The 24,121-nt window shown below is 42.1% G+C and overlaps 1 protein-coding gene across 2 annotated transcripts in view; it reads left to right on the forward strand.

Moving 5' to 3' along the window:
• Positions 1-24,121, forward strand: part of LOC115174605 (alpha-(1,6)-fucosyltransferase) — a 155,122-nt gene that overhangs the window by 110,191 nt on the left and 20,810 nt on the right. For both annotated transcript variants that reach the window (XM_029733301.1, XM_029733302.1), the window contains exons 4-6: positions 743-905; positions 13,223-13,337; positions 19,089-19,326. In XM_029733301.1, the coding sequence (XP_029589161.1) occupies positions 743-905; positions 13,223-13,337; positions 19,089-19,326 (516 nt within the window). The remainder of the gene's footprint in view (positions 1-742; positions 906-13,222; positions 13,338-19,088; positions 19,327-24,121) is intronic.

The raw sequence follows: 24,121 nt of genomic DNA on the forward strand, positions 1-24,121 counted from the left end.
AAACCAAACAAAATATAACTATTGTAAAATGTGTATAAGATGTATAAACTGAAGGTAGAAGCCTAAGTGTTATTGTTTATTAGTTTACTCCAATTGGGGGAAGGGTGGTAGGGTTTGCGGGGAATAATAAAGGTATATTCAAAAAAAAGTATGCATATGTGTATGTACGTGTATATATTACAATTACAGTGATGGAAGCAACAAACTTCCCACAGTATTAAGCTGATCCCTACCCCCCAAATAAAGAAGGGGGAAAAAATCAAACTTTTCATAGCAATAAAGCCTTTTGAATTTGAGAGCGGAGGGGCGGAGCCTGAAGGGCAAAGCGAGAAGAGGGAGCAGTAACTTTTCTAGTCTCCTATTTCAGGCCATCCTTCCTTAACCTTACTTTATTGTTCTTGATATTAACCACATAACCAGCTGGCTCTTCCTCCACATGGATCCCTCACTTCCTTATTGTACTGCAGGCTGACCATAGACATTCTATTTCTATGAGGCTGGCTCGGTGAAGTGTGGTGTTCCATCCTGTACGGACAAAACAGATGCGCTAAAACTGCTCTGATCAAAGCAACGCCTTGGGAGGGAGGTTGAGAGGCAGAGATTGAGAAAGCAGACGATCCTGTCTGTTCCTGAAGCTCCCATGTGTTCAATGACAATTCTACCTGTGCTTTCTGCTCATAATAGTTGTTCTATCCCCCCTCGCTCCCTCCCTCCTTCCTCTCTTCCCTCCACCACCCCTCAGGTCCAGGCCCCACCCAGGAGGAGCTGAGGCGGAGGGTAGAGAACGGTGTGAGGGAGCTCTGGTACTTTGTCCGCAGCGAGGTGAAGAGCCTGGGCCATGTGGAGGCCGGGGAGAGGCCCAGACAGGCTGACACCCTGCTACAAGACCTGGGACACCAGCAGAGGTCAGAGACACACACACAGACAGATACAAACACTACATAAACACAAACATGCACACACACTGCAATAACATTTGATTTCACCTCTTAAAAGCCTTCCACAGGCTGCCCCCCCCCCTCCCGCCACACACACAGAAACATGCACACACACTTTTCCTTTCCACTCCTCTCTTCCAGCAGCTCTCTTCCTTTGTGTTGGCCTTGAGCTCACCGAGAGCGGGGAACAGTTGAGACATGAGACACACGTTCAGGTAGTTGATGGGCCCTGTAAGACTGCATTGGCCCCCAGCCCTCTCTCCCCTCCTCCCCCCCTCCTTTTCTCTGCCTCCTTGTTGATTTATTGGGTACTTGTAAATGGGGCAATAATTGCTCACCAATTGGAGCAGGTAATCAGTACTCAGGGCTGCTCAGCTCAGCCGCCCGTCAACCCCTGTCTCCAGCCTGCAGCTTCGAAAGTCTGCATCAAGCGCCGGGCAGAGGAAGCCCCCACAAGCCACACAGAAAAGGCGACGGAGCATGCATACAGAAAGACACACAGACACACACACACGTATACAACCAACAAAAGAAGCCCCCCTCTTGTCTCCCAAAGCCCACAGGGTCTGTCTGCCTATTCTCCCACACTGTAAAAAAAACCTGGAATATTATTAAGTAACTGGTTCCACAGCCTTTTTGTTTTGTTTATTCAACTCTTCAGTCAAAGTGTTACCTGAATTTAAAATGTTTAGTTGGCCCAAGTATAGCTCCAACATGAGAACTTAAAATGGGTTTTCTCAAATTGTCTCATATGTTCATTCAACTACAAATTATTATTTGGCCATCATAACAAAAAAAAAGGTTAGGAACTAGTTACACAGGAAATGGCGGAGCGATTAATACATAATACACCTTTAATCTGTTCTTTAAAGGTTCCCAGAATGTTGTAAGAACAGTCTGGTGAGAACATTGTGGGGACGTCACATTGTGGGGACAAAGATATGTTCCCAAAACAGTTGTGCAGATGATTATACAATATTTATTTTAGGGTGCAAAAAAGATTTGCCTGATGTTGCACAAACGTTCCTAGAACACATTTTGTCTGTTCTTTAAAAGGTTCCCAGAATGTTTCATTAGGTTGTGGGAACAGTCTGGTGGGAACATTGTTGGGACATCACAAAAGAGATGTTCCCAAAACACCAAAACTGTCCAGTTGTGCAAATTATTCATTATTTTAGGATGCAAAAAACATTCACCTAAAATAATGTGGATCATTTGGAGTAATCCCAATATCATATACATTGAGTATACAAAACATTAAGGACACCTGCTCTTTCCATGACAGACTGATCAGGTGAAAGCTATGATCCCTTATTGATGTCACTTCCACTTCAATCCTTGTAGATGAAGGGGAGGAGACCCGTTAAAGAAAGATTTTTAAGCCTTGAGACAATTGAGACATGGATTGTGTAAGTGTGCCATTCAGAGGGTGAATAGGTGTAACCGATGTGAAATGGCTAGTTAGTTAGCGGTGGTGCGCGCTAATAGCATTTCAATCAGTGACGTCACTCGCTCTGAGACTTGAAGTAGGGTTTCCCCTTGCATGGGTAACGGTGCTTCGTGGGGTGTCAGTTATTGATGCGTGCAAGGGTCCCTGGTTCGAGCCCGGGTTGGGGCGAAGAGAGGGACGGAACCTGCACTGTTACATAGGCAAGAAAAAAATATTTAAGTACCTTTGAATGGGGCATAGTAATAGGTGCTAGAAGCAGCGGTTTGTGTCATGAACTGCAACGCTGCTAGTTTTCTTTTCCCCGCTTAACAGTTTCCTGTGTGTATCAACAATGGTCCACCACTCAACGGACATCCAGCCAACTTTACACAACTATGGGAAGCATTGGAGTCAACATGGGCCAGCATCCCTGTGGAACGCTTTCAACACCTTGTTGAGTCAATGCCCTGGCGCATTGAGACAGTTCTGAGGGCAGAAGGTGTGGTGGTGGGGGGGGGGGGGGTTCCTAGTGTTTGGTATACTGAGTCTGTCTAAAAGACACTTTTGGATTCAGAATTTGTCAGGATATGGTGCTTATCTACAAAACTCAAAATATGCCTTGGAAATGTTTTGTATTTTATAGAATATATATTTTTTTAAAATGTGTCATGTAAATATAGTCCCGATATGGACCCTTTTTACCTGATGTTCCCAGAAAACATTTTGTTGGAGCATCACATTGTGGGGAAAAAAATATATTCTCAAAACACAAAACTGTCCAGTTGTATGGATGATTCTACAATGTTTGATGCAAACACTTTCACTTGTTGTTGCAAGAATGCTCCTAGAACACATTTCATCTGTTCTTTAAAGGTTGTGGGAATAGGCTGGTGGGAACATAGTGGGCAAATCCAAACGATACATTCACTTGGGGCCGGTTGCTCCAGTTGGGATTTCAAAAGATGGCCTTAAGGTCGGGCGTATCTACATACGACTTTGGGATCAGAATTTACACGTTGCACCGTTTAAAAAAAAAAGACTAGTCATAGCTAAGTTCGGCGTAAGCGGCGTGTGTTCATGAGATTTGATGCTTCATAATGATGGTTGCTAGGCAGCACCTGTTACTAGGATGTTTCCCTCCTCGTGGCAGTTCTAAAATGTGCGAGGCATGTCACTTCACTTTGCAAAGCCCACCACTACGCAAGCACGTTTTCTTAACCACCACTGGATGGGTCAATCAATAATTATGAGAATGAATATCACTGAATGATGAAAATACTGGAATAAAGTAGGCTAATGCCATTGAAGGCATATCATATTGTTGCTTACTGAAACTCCCAGAGTCATCCTACAATTTTAAATACTTTAAAGCAATAGCTTTAAAGTATTATCAACTATAATGTTGGCACCGTTATGATTGCGACAGCATTAACGCGCTGTTTTGAGACAAGTGTTGGGACTCGTCTTGATAATTCAATCAATGTCAGACTCTCAGTTTGAATATTTGGTTACAGTTAGGCTGGCAAAATGTTAGCCGAATTGAGGTGAGTGTTCATGATTATAATCTTTAGTCTAGTTTTCTTGTCTAACAGTGTAATCCGAAAATCTTGCTAGCATGTTATGTAGCCTACGCTAGCCTAGTATAGCAGGTGGATAATTTTGCTCTTCACTCGCGTAGTAGCCTGTAGGGGCTATATCCCGACTAAAAGCCCTTGACTTGTCTGATAATCAATCAATGTGATTTTGTTTCACTGAATCTCCATCTGTATATTTGGCTATTTGATCTCTGGCTGGGCAAATAAGTGGTGGCAATTCATCTATTAGTTTGCTAATATCTGATCAGACACATTAAAATGCTGTAGCATATACATTTCAATCACAGAAACAAAGAAGCGTCGTAGATAATCTATCATATGTACCACTGCATCACATCATAATGACAATCGCATTCCTCGGTAATATGCGAGTCAACCAACTAAACTCCTCCAAAGGAACAAGATCATGGTGTTTCAAGCTGGTCTGGAGAGAATTCCAAGACCACGGAGCTGAGTAGCTGAAACGCTTTTTGCCGTGATCCGTTCAGATTTTAGGAACCGTTAAAAGTAAGTAGGAGTGAGACCATAACTGATAACTATTTTCTGACCTTATCAAAGAACAACAGAGAAAGTGGCAGTTTGCCCAAAATGGCCTTAGGCTTCAACATTGGTATACTATGATCTATGTACTGTAGAGTCAACGAAGACCAGCCAACAGCACTATAGAGATCACAGTGGTGTGTCAAACGCTTTTGGTTGGTAATAAACCTAAGAGCTGCGTGAAACACAGAATCAAGTGCCTTCAGGGTAGTGCTTGAGGTCTGCATATAAATTACATCACTGTAGTCCAAGACAGAGAGGAATGTACACCGTAGCGGCTCTTTCTGGCATCCAAAGAAAAATTTGCCTCATACCGGTAATAAAACCTATTCTCAACCTGATCTTTACCAGGTTCTCAAGATGAGTAGTGAAGCTCTGCTTCTCATCCACCCAAACGCCCAGATATTTGTACTTCTTGACTTGCTATATGGAATTCCCTTCCAAGGTAGTAATGACATGGTTTTCAGAGTGTTCAGAACAAGCTTCAAGTTGTACAGATTATTTTTTATGTTAAATGCAGTTTGAGATTTTTCAAAAGCCAAACATTTACATCAGCTGTCTCAACATGTCTCCCAATGTTGTTGATCTAGATAATAAACAGGGGACCTGAGTGCACCTCTATGATGTCAGACTTACAACCATCTGCCTTAACACACTGGGTTCTAATTGACAGGTATTTCACAAACCACTCGAGCATGACCAGTAACCCCAATACACTTCAGTCTCTGCACCAATACAGTATGGTCCACAGTGTCCCATTCCTTTGACAAATCTATGAAACAATCTGATACACAATGCAACTTATCCAGAGCACAGTAAATATCATCCAAAACCTTAAATATTACTGTAACAGTGCTGTGGCTTGTCCTGAAACCTGATTGCATACCACTGAAAATATTGTTTTCCTGGAAGTAGGCCTTAAGCTGCTTATTGACTAGGAACTCCAATACTTTTGCCAAAACAGATAATTTAGATGGGCTTATAGTTATTCAGTAGACTGGGGTCACCTCATTTCAAAAGAAGTAGGTAAAATGCTGATTCCCACAACTTGGGGATTTCATTACATTTTATAGTGAAGTTAAAAGTGCATGTTAAAGGGGGAGCAATTATGTCTGCAGCTTATTGTAATAGGCGGGGGTCTAGACCATCAGGGCCAGGGGATTTGTTTGACATCAATTGCTTTCACCGCTCTACGCACCTCTGAGACAGAGAACCTGGAGGAGTGGACAGGGGTATCAGGTCATTTCACAGGGGACTCATTTTGACCTTTAACCCTATCAAATAATCCACCTGCATCAAGAAAATGCTGATTAAACAGTAGAGGTTTTCTCAGTTACCACCTACCAGCAGTTGTTTAGAAAGCTGTGCATCTATTTTGAAGAATTATTCAGATTATCAGCAGTAGATTTGAGGTAGTTGTCTGCTTGCAGCGTTCGGATCAAAGCCACACCCTGATTCCAAAGGTGTTTAAAAGCCATCCAATCTTCAGCCAAATCAGACCTTCTTGCTTTAGCCCACACAGCATTCCATTACCTTATGATTTCAGCTAGTTCATCTGAGAACCAGGGTTGTCTCTGCCCTTAATTCGGTATTGTTTGAAAGGGACATGCTTGTTGCTGTCACGATCGTGAGGAGAGACAGACCAAGGCGCAGCGTGATTGGAGTTCCACATCTTTATTTTAGTGAAACTTAAACAAACAACGACCATGACGTACCGTAGTGCTACATGCACTCACTCAAAACAATATCCCACAAAACACGTGGGGTAAAAAGGCTACTTAAATATGATCCCCAATTTGAGGCAACGATTACCAGCTGCCTCTAATTGGGAACCATACAACTCACCAACATAGAAATACAATGACTAGAACACCAAAGAGAACCAAGGGCTCTCTATGGTCAGGGCGTGACAGTTGCATACATCCTGGAATGCTTTGTGGAAGTAAGAAAAGACTAATTCAACATCAGGGATGAATTAAACTCTATTGAATTAAAAACAAAATGTAAAAAACTCTGAATATCAAACTGCTTCCAGTTCTTTTCATGATGATACGTGGAGGTAATTGTAGCAAAATAATGGCAAGTCTATGGGGAAAAACACTTAAAGTTCTCCGCATTTAAGAGGCATCGGGCCCTAAAAGCATTATCCTCATTGTAAGATTCAAGGGTAGACAACAGGAACAATAGCAACATGTTCGTTTGCGGCTGATCAATCAATGTGAGAAATAACCATAAAAAGTTTTCTAAGACTAAAATAAGATGCTTATGATGTTGCACTTCTCACAAATAGGCATAAGCTACAATGAAATACCAATAAAGGACAAGTACACTGTAAAACTGAATACGTTAGCAGAACTCAATACATTTGTGGCAACTAATTGCTTCGTTTTTGTTGTTATTATGAAACTTAAAAGTATTGATTGGGGTGGCAGGTAGCCTAGGGGTTAGAGCGTTGGACTAGTAACCAAAATGTTGCAAGATTGAATCCCTGAGCTGACAATGTACAAATCTGTCGTTCTGCCCCTGAACAAGGCAGTTAACCCACTGTTCCTAGACTGTCATTGAAAATAAGAATTTGTTAACTGACTTTCTTAGTTAAATAAAGCAAAAAAATAAATAAACAGTACTTAATAATTTCTGTTAATTAATATACATTTTTGATTACAGGTAGCTTAAAGTAATTAGAATGAACTTTATTACTATGATCTACAGTAACTTATATATATATATAAATAAAATCGATTTAACTCATTATATTTAAGTAAACGTAACACACCCCTTTCAAGTAGTTTTACTACAAACTTCATGTTGTATGAACTTAATATTTTAGTGAAATACTTACTTCCTAGCCATTAACCTGTAATCAATTATTTTAAGTTGCAACAGCTAATATGTAAATTAAAAACTAGAACTTACTTAATTAAATCAAAAGGTAGTTGTGCATCTAATCAAAAACTTTGTGGCAACTGTGCTACTAAAGAAAACCTACAAACTCAAACAAAATAATTGCAATGTTAAAAAAATTATTTAAAAAACATGTACAAATGAATGCTTTTAAACCAGGAATAATATGGATTTATTGTTGCAGTAACAATAACAGAGTACATTTTTAAAGAGAATACAGTAAAAGGTTTACATGTTAGAGAACATAGTGCAAGGTTCCACAATTAAAGATCACAGATTGGGGTCAATGTTTCAGTGGAGGTCAGGTTTGGGTCAGTCATTTTCAATTCAGTCGATTTGGTAAGTAAACTGAAATTCTAATATTTTCCTCATTGCCTCCTTTGAGGAAAATATTTGAATTTCAGTTCACTTCCTGGATTGACTGAATTGAAAATGATATTGACCCAACCCTGACCTCCACTGAGACATTGTCCCATACAGTATGTAAGCCCCAAAATCAACTTGTCAGTGCTAGGCCTTTTCAAGTGCTGTGTGTTACAAACAGTGGACAACGTGCATGAAAAAAAGTAACAGCGGTAGACCTATTCAAGTGCCATGTTAATAACGGTGGACAACATGCTAATTATCTCAACGTATTTGAGCAAGGAAATAATATAAGGGAAATGGCAGATCTAAGAAGCACCATGACCTACAATTATTAGAACACTTTACAGTAGCACTTCCACCATGGTTGGGGTCAATTCCTTTTCAATTCAGGAAGTAAACTAAAATGTCAATATCAATTCAAATTTCTCATTGCCTCCTATAAAATGAAATTAGAACTGGAATTTCAGTTTACTTCCTGAATTGAAATGGAATTGACCCTAACCCTAGTAGAGGTGCTACTGTAATGATGATTAGGGTAAGAGAAAGTGTCTTGTGGTTCCTTTTGTAAAAAAAAAAATGCAACAATGTCAACAAATAATAGTTTAGATTTATAGAAGGATTTTCTGAATGAACTCGAACGTGTTGCATAGTTCTTTCGGATAACTGAGATGTAGAGCATAAATCAGACCAAACATTACCAGGAAAGCATCCGGCAGTCTGGGGAGGTCAATCACCACAACTTCACTCTCCAGGACGACAGAGATCTTGACCGGATTGTAGTGCACTGGAGTTTCGGTGTTGTCACCAACGATTGCCAGCAGGGCTACCGGTGAGTCACCAACCTCTGGTTCGTCTGAATCCAGATGAGAATACTAGACATATGTTATATAGCTATATATCTACACTGACTTATGGTTGGCTAGATTGACCATACTCACCCATCTAATCCTCTCAGATCACCTCAGGAGCTAGGGTGGGTTGATTGGGAATGGGCACAATAATACAAAATGACTGGAATGACAGGAAACCTACCTAGCATGTTTTGAAAAATACGGAGACTTACTAGTGCAGCAACACAGGAAGAGCATGGAGAACAGTTGTACACCTTGTGTGGGCATCATGTGTTCCTAAAGGGATACATGAATGTACATTTTATGACATCGGTTTACTAATCTAACCTGGTACCAGAGAAAGATTTCAATATTTAGCCTTAAATCACTGAGGTCGGTTTAATTAGGAACATGGTACAATGGAACCAAAAGGGCAAACTATCAGGTGCCTTTTTAAATTCTTATCAAGCCTAGTCCTGGACTAAAAAGCAAGCTCAATGGAGAATCTCCATAGATATTATTTTAGTCCAGGGCTAGGCTTAATCTGTGTCTGGGACATCTCCCCTCAAGGTTTAATAAGTAGTTGATATTTGCATTAGACCAAGATCTGAATCCAGTATAATGTGGAGTCGTCCGTCTTACCTGTAGATCATGACACCTCAGAATGTCAACCAAAGCGCCAGCAGTCCTTCCAGTCTTCGATGCCCTCTGTCTGTACAAGGTCATTAACCGAGGGGGTGTGACGGTCAATCTCAGCATAGAAGATGTTTGGCAGGTTCTGGTTTGTAATTCGCTGGAACTCTGCATACACCTACACTTGGAATAGGCAGACGACAAAGGACAGTATTTAGAAGTTATCACAAGTTTTGAATACAGTATCACAATTTAATTCTGTACAACTAATATATTAATACAGGTCAAATGTGTAAAAACAGCATTGCAATTTTACCTGCGACTCCATGCTCAGAGCAGTCCACAGATCACAAACTCCTTTACAGTTTGAGTGTCGGTGATTATACCCTGGCGCCGCAGGGCGAATGTGGTCTGCATCTTCCTATCGAACAGGGGTAAGTTCCTTTCCGTCTTCTGAACTTCTTGGACCATTTCCTCTCTGTGTTTCAAGACTCCCCGAGTCCTTTCCAAGGGGGGAAGTTTGGCAGGAAGTTCACTTCAGCCCACTTACGTAGGTCTCTTTATGTTTGAGTGCGGTGGTTCATTCTCTGGATTAAAATTTTTAAAAAATACATTTAATTCTCTGGATTGCTTCTCCTTCTTTGTCCTGTGTTTACGGAGACCTGACATCCTGCTCTCCTCATCTTGGTTCTGTAGTTATCCAACTTTAATTTGATGCTGTTCTTCAATCGATTCCACCCAGTCTCAGATTCTGCCTCTTTTAGACAGAGGTGTTTCGAAACAAGAGCTTCAGCTGACTTTAGCTAGCTAACATTAGCTCTAGCCAGCTAACCTACCTGGTGCCTAGCTAAGTAGCTAACGTTAGCCCTGCCTGGCACTTTCCAGTTAACCAGATTACTAGCTTGACAGATATCCATTCGATGTTCGACAAATCATACACGCACAACACAGTTAAAAATCATTAATACAATTTTCCCATTAAGAAAGTATCCACTGTCGTGGGGACCATCCACGATGTTGGAAAGATTGTGAAATGCCACATGCGTGCCTTTGAACGTCGACATACACTAACGGTCAAAGGTTTGGACACACCTATTCAAGAGTTTTATTTTTACTATTTTCTACATTGTAGAATACTAACGAAGAAATCAAAACTATGAAATAACACATATGGAATCATGTAATAACCACAAAAGTGTTAAACAAATCAGAATATATTTATTTGAGTATAATATATATTTGAGATCTTCAAATAGCCACCCTTTGCCTTGATGACAGCTTTGCACACTCTTGGCATTCTCTCAACCAGCTTCACCTGGAATGCTTTTCCAACAGTGTTGAAGGAGTTCCCACATATGCTGAGCACTTGTTGGCTGCTTTTCCTTCACTCTGCTGTCCAACTCATCACAAACCATCTCAATTGAGTTGCGGTTGGGGGTTTGTGGAGGCCAGGTCGTCTGATGCAGCACTCCATCACTCTCCTTCTTGGTAAAATATCCCTTACACAGCCTGGAGGTGTGTTGGGTCATTGTCCTGTTGAAAAAACAAATGACAGTCCCACTAAGCCCAAACCAGATGGGATGGCATATCGCTGCAGTGTGCCTTGAATTCTAAATAAATCACAGACAGTGTCACCAGCAAAGCACCCCCACACCATAACACATCCTCCTCCATGCTTCACTGTGGGAAATACACATGTGGAGATCATCCGTTTACCCACACAGCGTCTCGCAAAGACACGGCGGTTTGAACCAAAAATCTCCAATTTGGACTCCAGACCAAAGGACACATTTCCACCGGTCCAATGTCCATTGCTCGTGTTTCTTCTTCATATTGGTGTCTTTTAGTATTGGTTTCTTTGCAGCAATTTGACCATGAAGGCCTGATTCACACAGTCCCCTCTGAAAAGTTGATGTCCTTTCTCTTTGCTTATTTGAGCTGTTCTTGACATTTCTGAGGCTGGTAACTCTAATGAACTTATCCTCTGCAGCAGAGGTAAAACTGGGTCTTCCTTTCCTGTGGCGGTCCTCATGAGAGCCAGTTTCATCATAGCGCATGATGGTTTTTGCTACTGCACTTGAAGAAACTTTCAAAATGCTGGAAATTTTCCAGATTGACTGACCTGTCGTTTCTCTTTGATAATTTAAGCTGTTCTTGCCATAATATCAACTTGGTCTTTTACCAATTAGGGCTATCTTCTGTATACCACCCCTACCTTGTCACATAACAACTGATTGGCTCAAACACAATATATATATATATATATATATAGTACCAGTCAAGAGTTTGGACACACCTACTCATTCAAGGGTTTTTCTTTATTTTTACTATTTTCTACGTTGTAGAATAGTGTGTGTGTGTGTGTGTATGTATATATATATATACACACACACTATTCTACAACGTAGAAAATAGTAAAAAAAAAAATATATATATATATATATAAAAAAAAATTCCTGAGCTTTTTTTATCTCCTAGCTCAGTTGGTAGAGCATGGTGTTTGCAACGCCAGGGTTGTGGGTTCGATTCCCACGGGGGGCCAGTACAAAAAAAAAATGTATGAAATGTTTGCATTCACTACTGTAAGTCGCTCTGGATAAGAGTGTCTGCTAAATGACTAAAATGTAAAATGTAGGACAGACACTTCAAAACCGTATTCCTTATGATTTATTTTTAGACTGTCTTTTTTGCCATTTATGAATGTGTTATTCAATGCGTTGTGTTTTTTAAAGAAAGAAATGTAAGCCCCTATTTATTGCCTACCTCCTCACGCCATTTGCACACACTGTATATAGACTTTCTTTTTTCTATTGTGTTATTGACTGTACGCTTGTTTATTCCATGTGTAACTCTGTGTTGTTGTTTGTGTCACACTGCTTTGCTTTATCTTGGCCAGGTTGCAGTTGTAAATGAGAACTTGTTCTCAACTAGCTTACCTGGTTAAACAAAGGTGAAAGAAATATACATATTTTTTTAAATTCAGGAAAAACTATTGTATTTATATCATAGTGATTAAGGAGTAACATTAAAACAGAATAATATGCCCCACCAACAGCAGACAACAGAAAAATCTAAAATACATAAGTAAATCAAATCAATATTGAGAGAATAATCAAGGTGACTGATAACTGGCACAGGCATGGTACAGGCAGGAAGATTGGAATGCCATGAACCAAGATGTTGTGCATTCAAAGCCTAGTTGAGGACCTGTTGAATAATAATTACTGTATAATTGAACGTGGACAATGTAATTATGTATGTCAACATGTGTCAAATATGTATGTTAAAAATACTGTGTGTGTAACCAGTTGCACAGACTTTTTTAGTTAAGATGCCCAAATAATCATGTTTAGTTGAGTGAACATATGAGACAAGTTGAGCAAACACATCATTTGAAATTGACTTTTGCCAAAGTTTTCTCCGTTTGTAGCTAAGTACGGGCCAACATTTTTTTGGTTTTGGTTACACGTGTAACCAGTTACTTAGTAATGATTAGTTGAAACAACTAGATTTGTATTTTTTTAAATATTTTTTTTATTTACAGTGCATGTTAATTAACTCAGTGACTAGCGGATAGTTGTAGTTCTCTCACAGGGAGACTGTGATATATCCCTGGTGGGTTCTGGGTAAAGGAGTTTGACATGGCTTCATATCAAACACACACGTTGTGGTTTAAGATTAAAAATGGAAGCATGAGTAATGATTACGTCTTGCCAGAGGACGCGTGTGTGTGTGTGTGTGTGTGCGTGTGTGTATGTGCACAAGTGCATGTGTGTGTAAGTGCATAGGTACTTGTGCTCAGGAGGTTTCCCACACTGAGGATGTGACTGATTTGGGTCACTGAAATGAATTGAGCCATGCTGGTTTTTAGAGATGGGAAACTGCTGTATATGTGTGTCTGCTATGTAGCACACTGGACTTATGGCTTTCTTTTTCGGTCTCTTTTTATGCGTCTGTGTGTGTGTGCGTGCGTGTGTGTGTGTGCAGGTCTATCATGACAGACCTGTACTACCTCAGCCAGGCTGATGGAGTGGGAGACTGGAGAGTGAAGGAGGCCAGGGACCTGTCTAACCTGGTGCAGAGCAGGATCACCTACCTACAGGTACACACGTATACACATACACATACACACACAGACACGCACTCACAAACACTCTTTCTCACACCTGCTCTTCTCTACCTAACACAAGCCAAACCTGTCAGAATCACCATAGATGAAACACATCGTGTCTAAGGGTCTGACTGCTGTCTAATGCCTGTATATCATCTATCCTGTCACACGCACACACCCACCATCTTCCGACCCTATCCACTTTCTGTCATCCCCTCATATACCCTCCACCCCCAGTGACCCAGGAGTCTCCCCTCAGCCCTCCTCCCTTCCCCAGTTTGCATGCAGCAGGCCTGGGGTGGGGCTGTGCGGCGCTGGGCCCTGCAGCATTAATGAGCCTTGGTGTTTGATGAAGAGAGCCAGAGTGAGTGTGGCTGGGAGGAGACGCCATAGCTAACAGCTGCTGTCACCACCGCTGAGGGATCACACAGCTCCAGCGGCCGCCATCACTAATTCATCACCCACACACAGTCCTCACAGGCTGGCAGACACACAAACACACACACACACACACACACACACACACACACACACACACACACACACACACACACACACACACTTAGGGAGCCAGGGACCCGTCTACCTCTTACACTTCTGTCAGTAACATCAATCCCAGGTCTACAAACACACACACACACACACACACACACACACACACGGATGTGCATGAGCACACATACACACTCCTGCACACACACACCACCCTTCCCCCACCCCACCCCAGCGCTCCCACCCCACCAACCTCAGCCCCTGCGCCCTTCGGTCCCTGGCCCGGCTGACTCCATCAACGTGTCTGTCTGTCTGTCTGTCTGTCTGACTGCGCACTCTTCAATGAGAACACAGTGGCCTTTACTTGGTGTCCCTTTGTTCAGTGTCACACAGTACCACCTTGTCACAGACACAAACACACACAGTACCTCCATTTTCAGCCTTCCACTTTCACTTGTTCTTCTATAGCACATCATCAGCTCTGAACCAGCTGATTATAGGTCATATATAATATAATATGAGTCACCCTCTCTCTCTCTTCCTCACTCACACGTACGCACACATTTTCAGTCTACTGTATTTTAACTAGAAAATGCAGTTTTTGAAGGGCTACTTAACCTATAGCAGTAAGGGTCAGCCTTGGTATTTCACTCTCTCCATAATTACCATTGAACTTTGTCTCCTAGCACATCTGAATAGCATGAATCTGTCATTTTTAAACAGCCAACGTAGTTCAGAGTTTGTGCGCTTATGGTTTTTTGTCGTTCTGATTTAACGCCATGCTCCAAAAGAGATGGGCTCGCTGGTGTAAAACTGCCTTTCAAGTCGTTGTTGTTGAGACTCGCGACAACACACCAGATTATTAATATTTAAATCAAATGTAGTTTACAAAAGTTCAATCAGGAAGGCTGGTCTGGATGCTCGTTTATCTTCATCCAGTAAGCATAACATAATTCACTTAATTTCCAATTCTACTGGCATAGTCGGATTGAATACAAATGTACACTATTTATACAAAAGTATGTCGACACCCCTTCAAATTAGTGCTGTTATTGTGAAGTGTAAACGTCTAGGAGCAACAACGGCTCAGCCAAAAAGTGGTAGGCCAAACAAGCTCACAGAACGGGACCACCAAGTGCTGAAGCGCATAATGCGTAAAAATCTTCTGTTCTCAGTTGCAACACTCACTACCGAGTTCCAAACTGCATCTGGAAGCAACGTCAGCACAATAACTATTCGACGGGTGATCATGAAATGGGTTTCCATGGCCGAGCAGCCGGATACAGGCCTAAGATCACCATGCGCAATGCCATGTGGTGACTGAAGTGGTGTAAAGCTTGCCTCGATTGGATTCTGGAGCAGTGGACATGCGTCTCTGGAGTGATGAATCACGCTTCACCATCTGGCAGTCCACCTGATGAATCTGGTTTGGCAGATGCCAGGAAAGTGCAGAAAGCGATATCCTAATAGAAGTGGTTTGTCGAGATTGCTGTGGAAGAACTTGATTGGCCTGTTGAAAACCCTGACCTCAACCCCATTGAACACCTTTTGGATGAATTGGAACGCTGACTGTGAGCCAGGCCCAATTGCCCAACATCAGTGCCCGACCTCACTAATGCTCTTGTGGCTGAATGGAAGCAAGTCCCCACAGCAATGTTCCAACATCTAGTGGAAAGCCTTCCCAGAAGAGTGGAGGCTGTTATAGCAGCAAAGGGGGGACCAACTCCATATTAATGGCCATGATTTTGGAATGAGATGTTCGATGAGCAGGTGTCCACATACTTTTGGTCATGTAGTGTATCATCAACACAGAGTCTTGCCTCTTCTCCTCTTTCCTATTAGCCATCTGTGGAATCTCATTCACCTATTTACTTTATAGCATATAAGCATGGCACAATAATGCACATTCCTCACACTTGCTGTTTAACCTATGGGCCCACTCCTGCAATTATCACTTACCCATGTTCTCTCACTTGCTGTTTTTCAGCAGAAGTTTTGACAACCATCCTCCTCCTCACCACCAACAGCTATAATAACCTTCAGGCCCGTCATTGGAACTCCTTTCCCCCAGTGGAGGTGTTTCAATGCCAAAAGCCTCGCACAAGGCTACCTGCCATCACATCATCTGAGACAAGGCCATTCACCAAACAATTTAATCAAATGTCATATTACATTCCGTCTTTGTTATTTATTCAGTAAAGCCTGTACTCGATTCAACTGTAAGAGTGGTACCTATGGGGCCAATATGGAGAAGAGGAGCGATATTTACCTCAAACACACACACACACAGAGATTCCTCAAAGGAAATCTTCCCAGTGGCTTGTTTGTTGCTTCGTTGACATCTGCTTGTGTTGTTCAGGTTATTATTGAACGTCGGCGGCAATACATTTGGAACATGAAGGAACATTAGCTCTCCTCTAGTTTTTAAACAGACAAGCGGTGTGATAACGTTAGCACTTGCCAGACGCCTTGCCGCCATGATCACCGCCAACCAGCTTCAGCTGTGACAGCCTAATGAGCAAAACACTCGCAATGCAGAGTAAATTGCTATTTAGAAAGATGTTGGCACAAGTGGGTGCGGAGTGAGGAGAAGAAGATGGGGAACCAAAGATGGTAGATAAATTAAGATAGTTCACTCAGGCCATTTACTCTGGATCACTGCTACTCTAACTTCCGCGATGCATACAAAGCCCTCCTCTCCCACCCTCCCTTCGGCAAATCTGACCACAACTCCATTTTGCTCCTCCCTTCCTATAGGCAGAAACTCAAACAGGATGTACCCATGACAAGGACTATTCAACGCTGGTCTGACCAATTGGAATCCACACTTCAAGATTGTTTTGATCACGCAGACTGGGACATGTTCCAGATAGCCTCAGAGAATAATATCAATTTATACGCTGATCCGGGGAGTGAGTTTATAAGGAAGTGCATAGGAGATGTTGTACCCACTGTGACAATTAAAACCTACCCTAACCAGAAAACGTGGATAGATGGCGGCATTCGTGCAAAACTGAAAGCGCGAACCACCGCATTTAATCATGGTAAGTTGACTAGGAATATGGCTGAATACAAACAGTGTAGTTATTCCCTCCACAAGGCAATCAAACAAGCAAAATGTCAGTATAGAGACAAAGTGGAATCACAATTCAACGGTTCAGACATGAGACATATATGGCAGGGTCTACAGACAATCACGGACTACAAAAAGAAAACCAGTCACGTCACGGACACTGACGTCTTGCTTCCAGACAAACTAAAACCATCTTTGCCCACTTTGAGGATAACACCGACGCAGCCCAGTACCAAGGACTGTAGGCTCTCCTTCTCCGTGGCCGACATGAGGAAGACATGTAAACGTGTTAAACCTCGCAAGGCTGCCAGCCCAGACAGCATCCCTAGCCGCTTCCTCAGAGCATGCAGAAGACCAGCTGGCTGGTGTGTTTACGGACATATTCAATCTCTCCATATCTCAGTCTGCTGTCCCCACGGTCCGCCCCCAGGTGGTGAAGGTAGGAAACAACATCTCCACTTTTCTGATCCTCAACACTAGGGCCCCACAAGGGTGCATGCTTAGCCCCCTCCTGTACTCCCCGTTTACCCATGACTACGTGGCCATGCATGCCTCCAGTTTTAAGTTCCTCGGCTTACACATCACGGACAAACTGAAATGGTCGACAAACACAGACAGTGCAATAGGGCCTCTTCAACCTCAGGAGGCTGAAGAAATTTGGCTTGTCACCTAAAACCCTCACAAACTTTTACAGATGCACAATTGAGAGCATCCTGTCGGGCTGCATCACCACCTGGTACGGCAACTGCTCCAACCATAACTGCAGGGGTCTCCAGAGGGTGGTGCGGTTGGTACAACACATCACTGGGGGGAAACTACTTGCCCTCCAGGACACCTACAGCACCCAATATCACAGGAAAGCCAAAAAGATCATCAAGCCTCCCTGTAGCTCAGTTGGTAGAGCATGGTGTTTGCAACGCATGGTGTTTGCAACGCCAGGGTTGTGGGTTCGATTCCCACGGGGGGCCAGCACAGAAAAAAAAATGTATGAAATGAAATGTATGCATTCACTTCTGTAAGTCGCTCTGGATAAGAGCGTCTGCTAAATGACTAAAAATGTAAAAAAATAAAAAAGAAAAGGCCAACAACCACCCGAGCCCCTGCCTGTTCACCTCGCTGCCACCCAGAAGGTGAGGTCAGTACAGATGCATCAAAGCTGGGGCTGAGAGACTGGAAAATAGCTTCTATCTCAGGAACTCAAACAGGATGTCAAACAGCAATCACTTACACAGTGAGGCTGCTGCCTACATAGACTTGAAATCATTGGCCACTTTAATAAATGGATCACTCGCCACTTTAATAATACCACTTTAATAATGTTTACATATCTCGCATTACTCATCTCATATGTATATACTGTATTTTATACCATCTTTTGCATCTTGCCTATGCCGCTCGGCCATCGCTCATCCATATATTTATATGTATATATTATTTTTCCTTTACTTAGATTTGTGTGTATTAGGTAGTTGTTGTGGAATTGTTAGATTACTTGTTAGATATTGCTGCCCTGTCGGAACTAGAAGCACAAGCATTTCGCTACACTCGCAATAGCATCTGCTAACCATGTGTATGTGACCAATACAATTTGATTTGATTTGATTGAAGAAAAAATGAGTTCCTGTCTACTTAAGGGGGTGCTCTCCCATAGATACCAATGCGATATCAGCTGGGTCTGGTCTACTCAGTTTATTGACTTCCATTGAAACAGAAATAATGAGGGAGTGGGATATCTCGCTTCCGCTTCTGTCTCTGTGGGGCACGACGCGGTGCAGCATGGCATCATTTTGCCACCGCTCGTCTGATGAGGTGTAGTTGAAAGCGGTGGAATGGTCTCACGTCGTGATTTACAGGTGCCATTTTGAGAGAATGCTTTTTTTTCTCTCACTCATATTTTGGGAGATCTCTTTGTCATGAGAGACAGAGAGGGGAAGAGAGTGAATGAGAGCGAGAGATATAGGCAAATTGTGTTATCATAAATCAGAGAACAACGCTCAGAAAGCTATTTTGGTCCCCCCAGAGGTCAAGTAGTCAAATGTATGTTCTTACACCCATATGTCTCTCTCTCCCCCATCCCCCTCTGTCGTTTTCTTCACTCCCTCTCTCTCCGCTCCGTCTCTGTCTCTCCCTCTCATCCTCCCTCTCTCTACCTCTACCTCTCCCTCCCCCCTCATCAGAATCCCCAGGACTGCAGCAAGGCACGTAAGCTGGTGTGTAACATCAACAAGGGCTGTGGCTACGGCTGTCAGCTGCACCACGTGGTCTACTGCTTCATGATCGCCTACGGCACCCAGCGTACCCTCATCCTGGAGTCCCACAACTGGCGCTACGCCACGGGTGGCTGGGAGACCGTCTTCCACCCTGTCAGCAACTCCTGTACCGACCGCACTGGGGTGTCTACAGGGCACTGGTCAGGTAGGCACGGTGCGCGCTGTCTGGTAAGCAGCCAGGTATTTATAGTTTGGCCCGGTTCTATAGATACGGTTGGACCATTGAGGTATCTGCATTATGGTGCATTTATATTTTTTATTTTATTTATTTATTTAACTAGGCAAGTCAGTTAAGAACAAATTCTTATTTACAATGATGGCCTACACGACACTTTCAAATTCTATCCTCCTGAGACCCAGCAAAAAAAAATTTTTATTCTTCACCCCAAACATTTTTTTCACATAAATGTTTGGGGTGAGGAACATGTAACAAAGAAAATAATATACTCAAAATACTCAAAATTCTAAAAGTTGGCCCAAAAAGCTGACTACTATCAGATTCAACCACAAAGACCAGGGAGGTTTTCCAATGCCTCACTAAGAAGGGCACCAATTGGTAGATGGGTAAAAAAAGAAGCTGACATTAAAAATCCTTTTGAGCATGGTGAAGTTATTAATTACACTTTGGTTTGTGTATCAATACAGCCTGTCACTAAAAAGAAACAAGCGTTCTTCCTAACTCAGTTGCCGGAGAGTAAGGAAACCACTCAGAGATTTCACCATGAGGCCAATGGTGACTTTAAAACAGTTAGAGTTTATTGGCTATGATAGTTTTATTTTTGATTTAACCTTTATTTTACTAGGCAAGTCAGTTAATAACAAATTCTTATATACATTGACGGCCTATCCCAGCCAAACCCGGACGACGCTGGGCCAGTTGTGCACCGCCCTATGGGACTCCCAATCACGGCCGGATGTGATGCAGCCTGGATTCAAACCAGGGACTGCAGTGACGCCTGCAATACTAACATAATTGACACATCCTGTTTGCAATAAAGTAACACTGCAAAAAATGTGGCAAAGCAATTAACATTTTGTCCTGAACACAAAGTGTTATGTTTGGGGAAAATGCAGTACAACACATTACCAGTGGTACTACTTAAGTAGTTTTTTGGGGTATATGTACTTCACGTTACTATTTAGATTTTTGACAACTTTTACTTCTCTACATTCCTAAAGAAAATAATGTACTTTTTATTCAATACATTTTCCCTGACACCCAAAAGTACTCGTTATATTTTAAATGCTTAGCAGGACAGAGAACATCCCTGGTCATCCCTAATGCCTCTGATCTGGCGGACTCACAAAACACAAATGCTTTGTTTGTAAATTATGTCTGAGTGTTGTAGTGTGCCTCTGGCTATTCATACATTTAAAAAAACAAGAAAATTGTGCCATCTGCTTTGCTTAATATAAGGAATTTTGTATTATTCATACTTTTACTTTCGCTTTTGATACTTAAGTATATTTTAGCAATTACATTTACTTTTGATACTTATGTATATTTAAAACCAAATACTTTTAAACTTTTACTCAAGTAGTATTTTACTGGGTGACTTTCACTTTTACTTGAGTCATTTTCTATTAACGTATCTTTATTTTTGCTCAAGTATGACAATTGGATACTTTTTCGACCGCTGCACATTACTTAGTACCACTGCATATTTTTAAGCATAGTGGTGGCTGCATCATGTTATGGGTATGCTTGTAATCGTTAAGGACTGGGGAGTTTTTCAGGATAAAAAATAAACAGAATGGAGCTTAGCACAGGCAAAATCCTAGAGGAAAACCTGGTTCAGTCTGCTTTCCACCAGACACGGGAAGATTCATTCACCTTTCAGCAGGACAATAACCTAAAACACAAGGGCAAATGTACAGTGGCCAAGTTGCAGTTTTGACCTAAATCTGTTCAACAATCTATGGCAAGACCTGAAAACGGTTGTCGAGCAATGACCAACAACCAATTTGACAGCTTGAAGAATTTTTTTAAGAATAATGGGCAAATGTTTCACAATCCAGGTGTGGAAAGCTCTTAGACATGTACCCAGCAAGACTCCGAGCTGTAATAGCTGGCAAAAGTGAATTTAACATGTACAGTTGAAGTCGGAAGTTTACATACACTTAGGTTGGAGTCATTAAAACTCATTTTTCAACCACTCCACAAATTTCTTGTTAACAAACTATAGTTTTGGCAAGTCGGTTAGGACATCTACTTTGTGCATGACACAAGTAATTTTTACAACAATTGTTTACAGACAGAATATTTAACTTATAATTCACTATATCACAATTCCAATTGGTCAGAAGTTTACAAACAATAAGTTGACTGTGCCTTTAAACAGCTTGGAAAATTCCAGAAAATGAGGTCATGGTTTTAGAAGCTTCTGATAGGCTAATTGACATCATTTGAGTCAATTGGAGGTGTAGCTGTGGATGTATTTCAAGGCCTACCTTCAAACCCAGTGCCTCTTTATTTGACATCATGGGAAAATCAACAGAAATCAGCCAAGACGTCAGAAGTTTTTTTGTAGACCTCCACAAGTCTGGTTCATCCTTGGGAGCAATTTCCAAACGCCTGAAGGTACCACGTTCATCTGTACAAACAATAGTATGCAAGTATAAAGAACATGGGACCACGCAGCCGTCATACTGCTCAGGAAGGAGACGTATTCTGTCTCCTAGAGATGAACATACTTTGGTGCGAAAAGTGCCCATCAATCCCAGAACAACAGTAAAGGACCTTGTGAAGGTGCTGGAGGAAACGGGTACAAATGTATCTATATCCACAGTAAAACGAGTCCTATATCGACATAAGCTAAAAGGCCGCTCAGCAAGGAAGAAGCCACTGCTCCAAAACCGCCATAAAAAAAGCCAGACTACGGTTTGCAACTGCACATGGGGACAATGATCGTACTTTTTGGAGAAATGTCCACTGGTCTGATGAAACAAAAATAGAGCTGTTTGGCCATAATGACCATCGTTATGTTTGGAGGAAAAGGGGGATGCTTGCAAGCCGAAGAACACCATCCCAACCGTGAAGCACGGGGGTGGCAGCATCATGTTGTGGGGGTGTTTTGCTGCAGGAGGGACTGGTGCACTTCACAAAATAGATAGCATGATGAGGATGGGAAAAGTGTGTGGATATACTGAAGAAACAATAAATTGACTTTACAGAGTATTTTGTGTAGATCATTGACAAAAAATGGCAGTTAAATCCATTGTAATCCCACTTTGTAACACAACAAATGTGGAAACCTTTTTTTTTACTTTCTGAAGGCTCCGTATGCTCGCTACATTTTTCCTCTCTGCCTCTCTCTCACACTTCCTCTCCAGCTTCCTTGTTCTATCTTTTTCTCTGTCCCCCCCCCTCTCCCTTGGGCTTTCTTTTTCTCTTGCTTTTCCTGTTGTGTTTTTCTCTTTCTCTTGCTTTTCCTGTTGTGTTTTTGCATCTTGCATGCTCTAATGCTCCTTATTGATTCGCCCTGTTTGCTCTTTGTGTGGTGAGTTCATTTCACTGGTTCACTGCTCATCTGAGCTGGATTCCTTATAGGAGCTGAGGCACTTATACACATGGCGTGTGTGTGTGTGTGTGTGTGTGTGTGTCTGGGGGGAGGTTATTGTGTGTGTGTGTGCGCGTTTTCTTGTGTATGTGTTTGCATGTGTGTGTGTGTGTGTGTGTGTGTGTGTGTGTGTGTGTGTGTGTGTGTGTGTGTGTGTGTGTGTGTGTGTGTCCATGTGTGTCCGTATTTGTGTGAGCGTGCTTGTGTGTACAAGTGAATACTGTACTCGCATCCCTGTGTTCATGTGTGTGCTTAGGTTTCTGTGTGTGTTGTAGGGAAGTGTACGTGAGAGCAAAGGAGCCAATCAACAAAGATACTGACATCGCGGTCAATAGAACAATGCATTATGGGTTAAATTCTCTCCATTCCTGCCTCAAATAGTGAAATAAATGTCTTAAATTGTTGCTGCATCAATTATTCATGCAGATTGCGGAGGTTGAGTAAAAATTTAGACTTTTTGTGTCCTAATTAGGAAGCTATGGGAGGGGTGAGGGAGCGCTTAACTGTGCCAAGAATTGCAGGCCTAAAACATATGCCTAGTCCCCTCTCTCCCTTTCACAAAACCTGCCAATGATGATATATAAGCAAAGAGAAAGCTTGGAAATATTTTTTCTGTTAAATATTTAATGCTTTTGCCAATTTATATTCAGCTCACGCTTCATGGAGTACACATGCCCTTGCACCGACACCCTGCTTTTTGTGTTCCCCTGTTGTTATTATTATTTATTTTTTTATTCCAGTTACACTTTCTTTGAAAGGCCATTTTTAATGAGTAATTATGCCATTTGTTTGGCAATGGGTTATGAAAGCTGTGTGCAGTGTTATTAGGCTTACTGTAATGGAACAAGTCACCGTAGTTGCAACTTCACAGAGATCAGTAGTTGTAGTCTAAGCTTATTTTTGAAACTGTAAAAAAGCATGTTCTAAAAAATGTCCTCTGGTTTTCAGACTGGATGTGAGTGTGAATGGAGGTTGTCTGCCAGACATATCCCTCCTGGCGAGATGAGATCAGACCGAAAGTGTGTGTGTGTGTGTTTGCACGCGTGCGCGAGTGTGTGTGTGTGTGTGTGTCCTTGCCACTCCTTTGTGTACTGAGGCTTAACACCCACTCTCCCAGGTGGAAAGGCTATCAGGAACCCAGAGAGGATGACCTTCCTAATCAGCCCAGCTCAACCCTCCTCTCTGCCCACTGTGCCCAGAGCCCCTGCCAGTCCCATGCCCGTCTAGAGGCCACCCTCTGGGGGCAGCTGGTGCCACTGTTCCACCCCCAGTACCATGGAAGTAGATTGGCTCACCTTGGCTTTTAAAGGAATATTCCACTTAAAACTACAAATTCCTATGATTTACATTGTTAAATAATACTAATATGTGAGAACAATA

Source organism: Salmo trutta, chromosome 35 (assembly GCF_901001165.1).
Source record: "Salmo trutta chromosome 35, fSalTru1.1, whole genome shotgun sequence".
Taxonomy (NCBI): Eukaryota; Metazoa; Chordata; class Actinopteri; order Salmoniformes; family Salmonidae; genus Salmo; species Salmo trutta.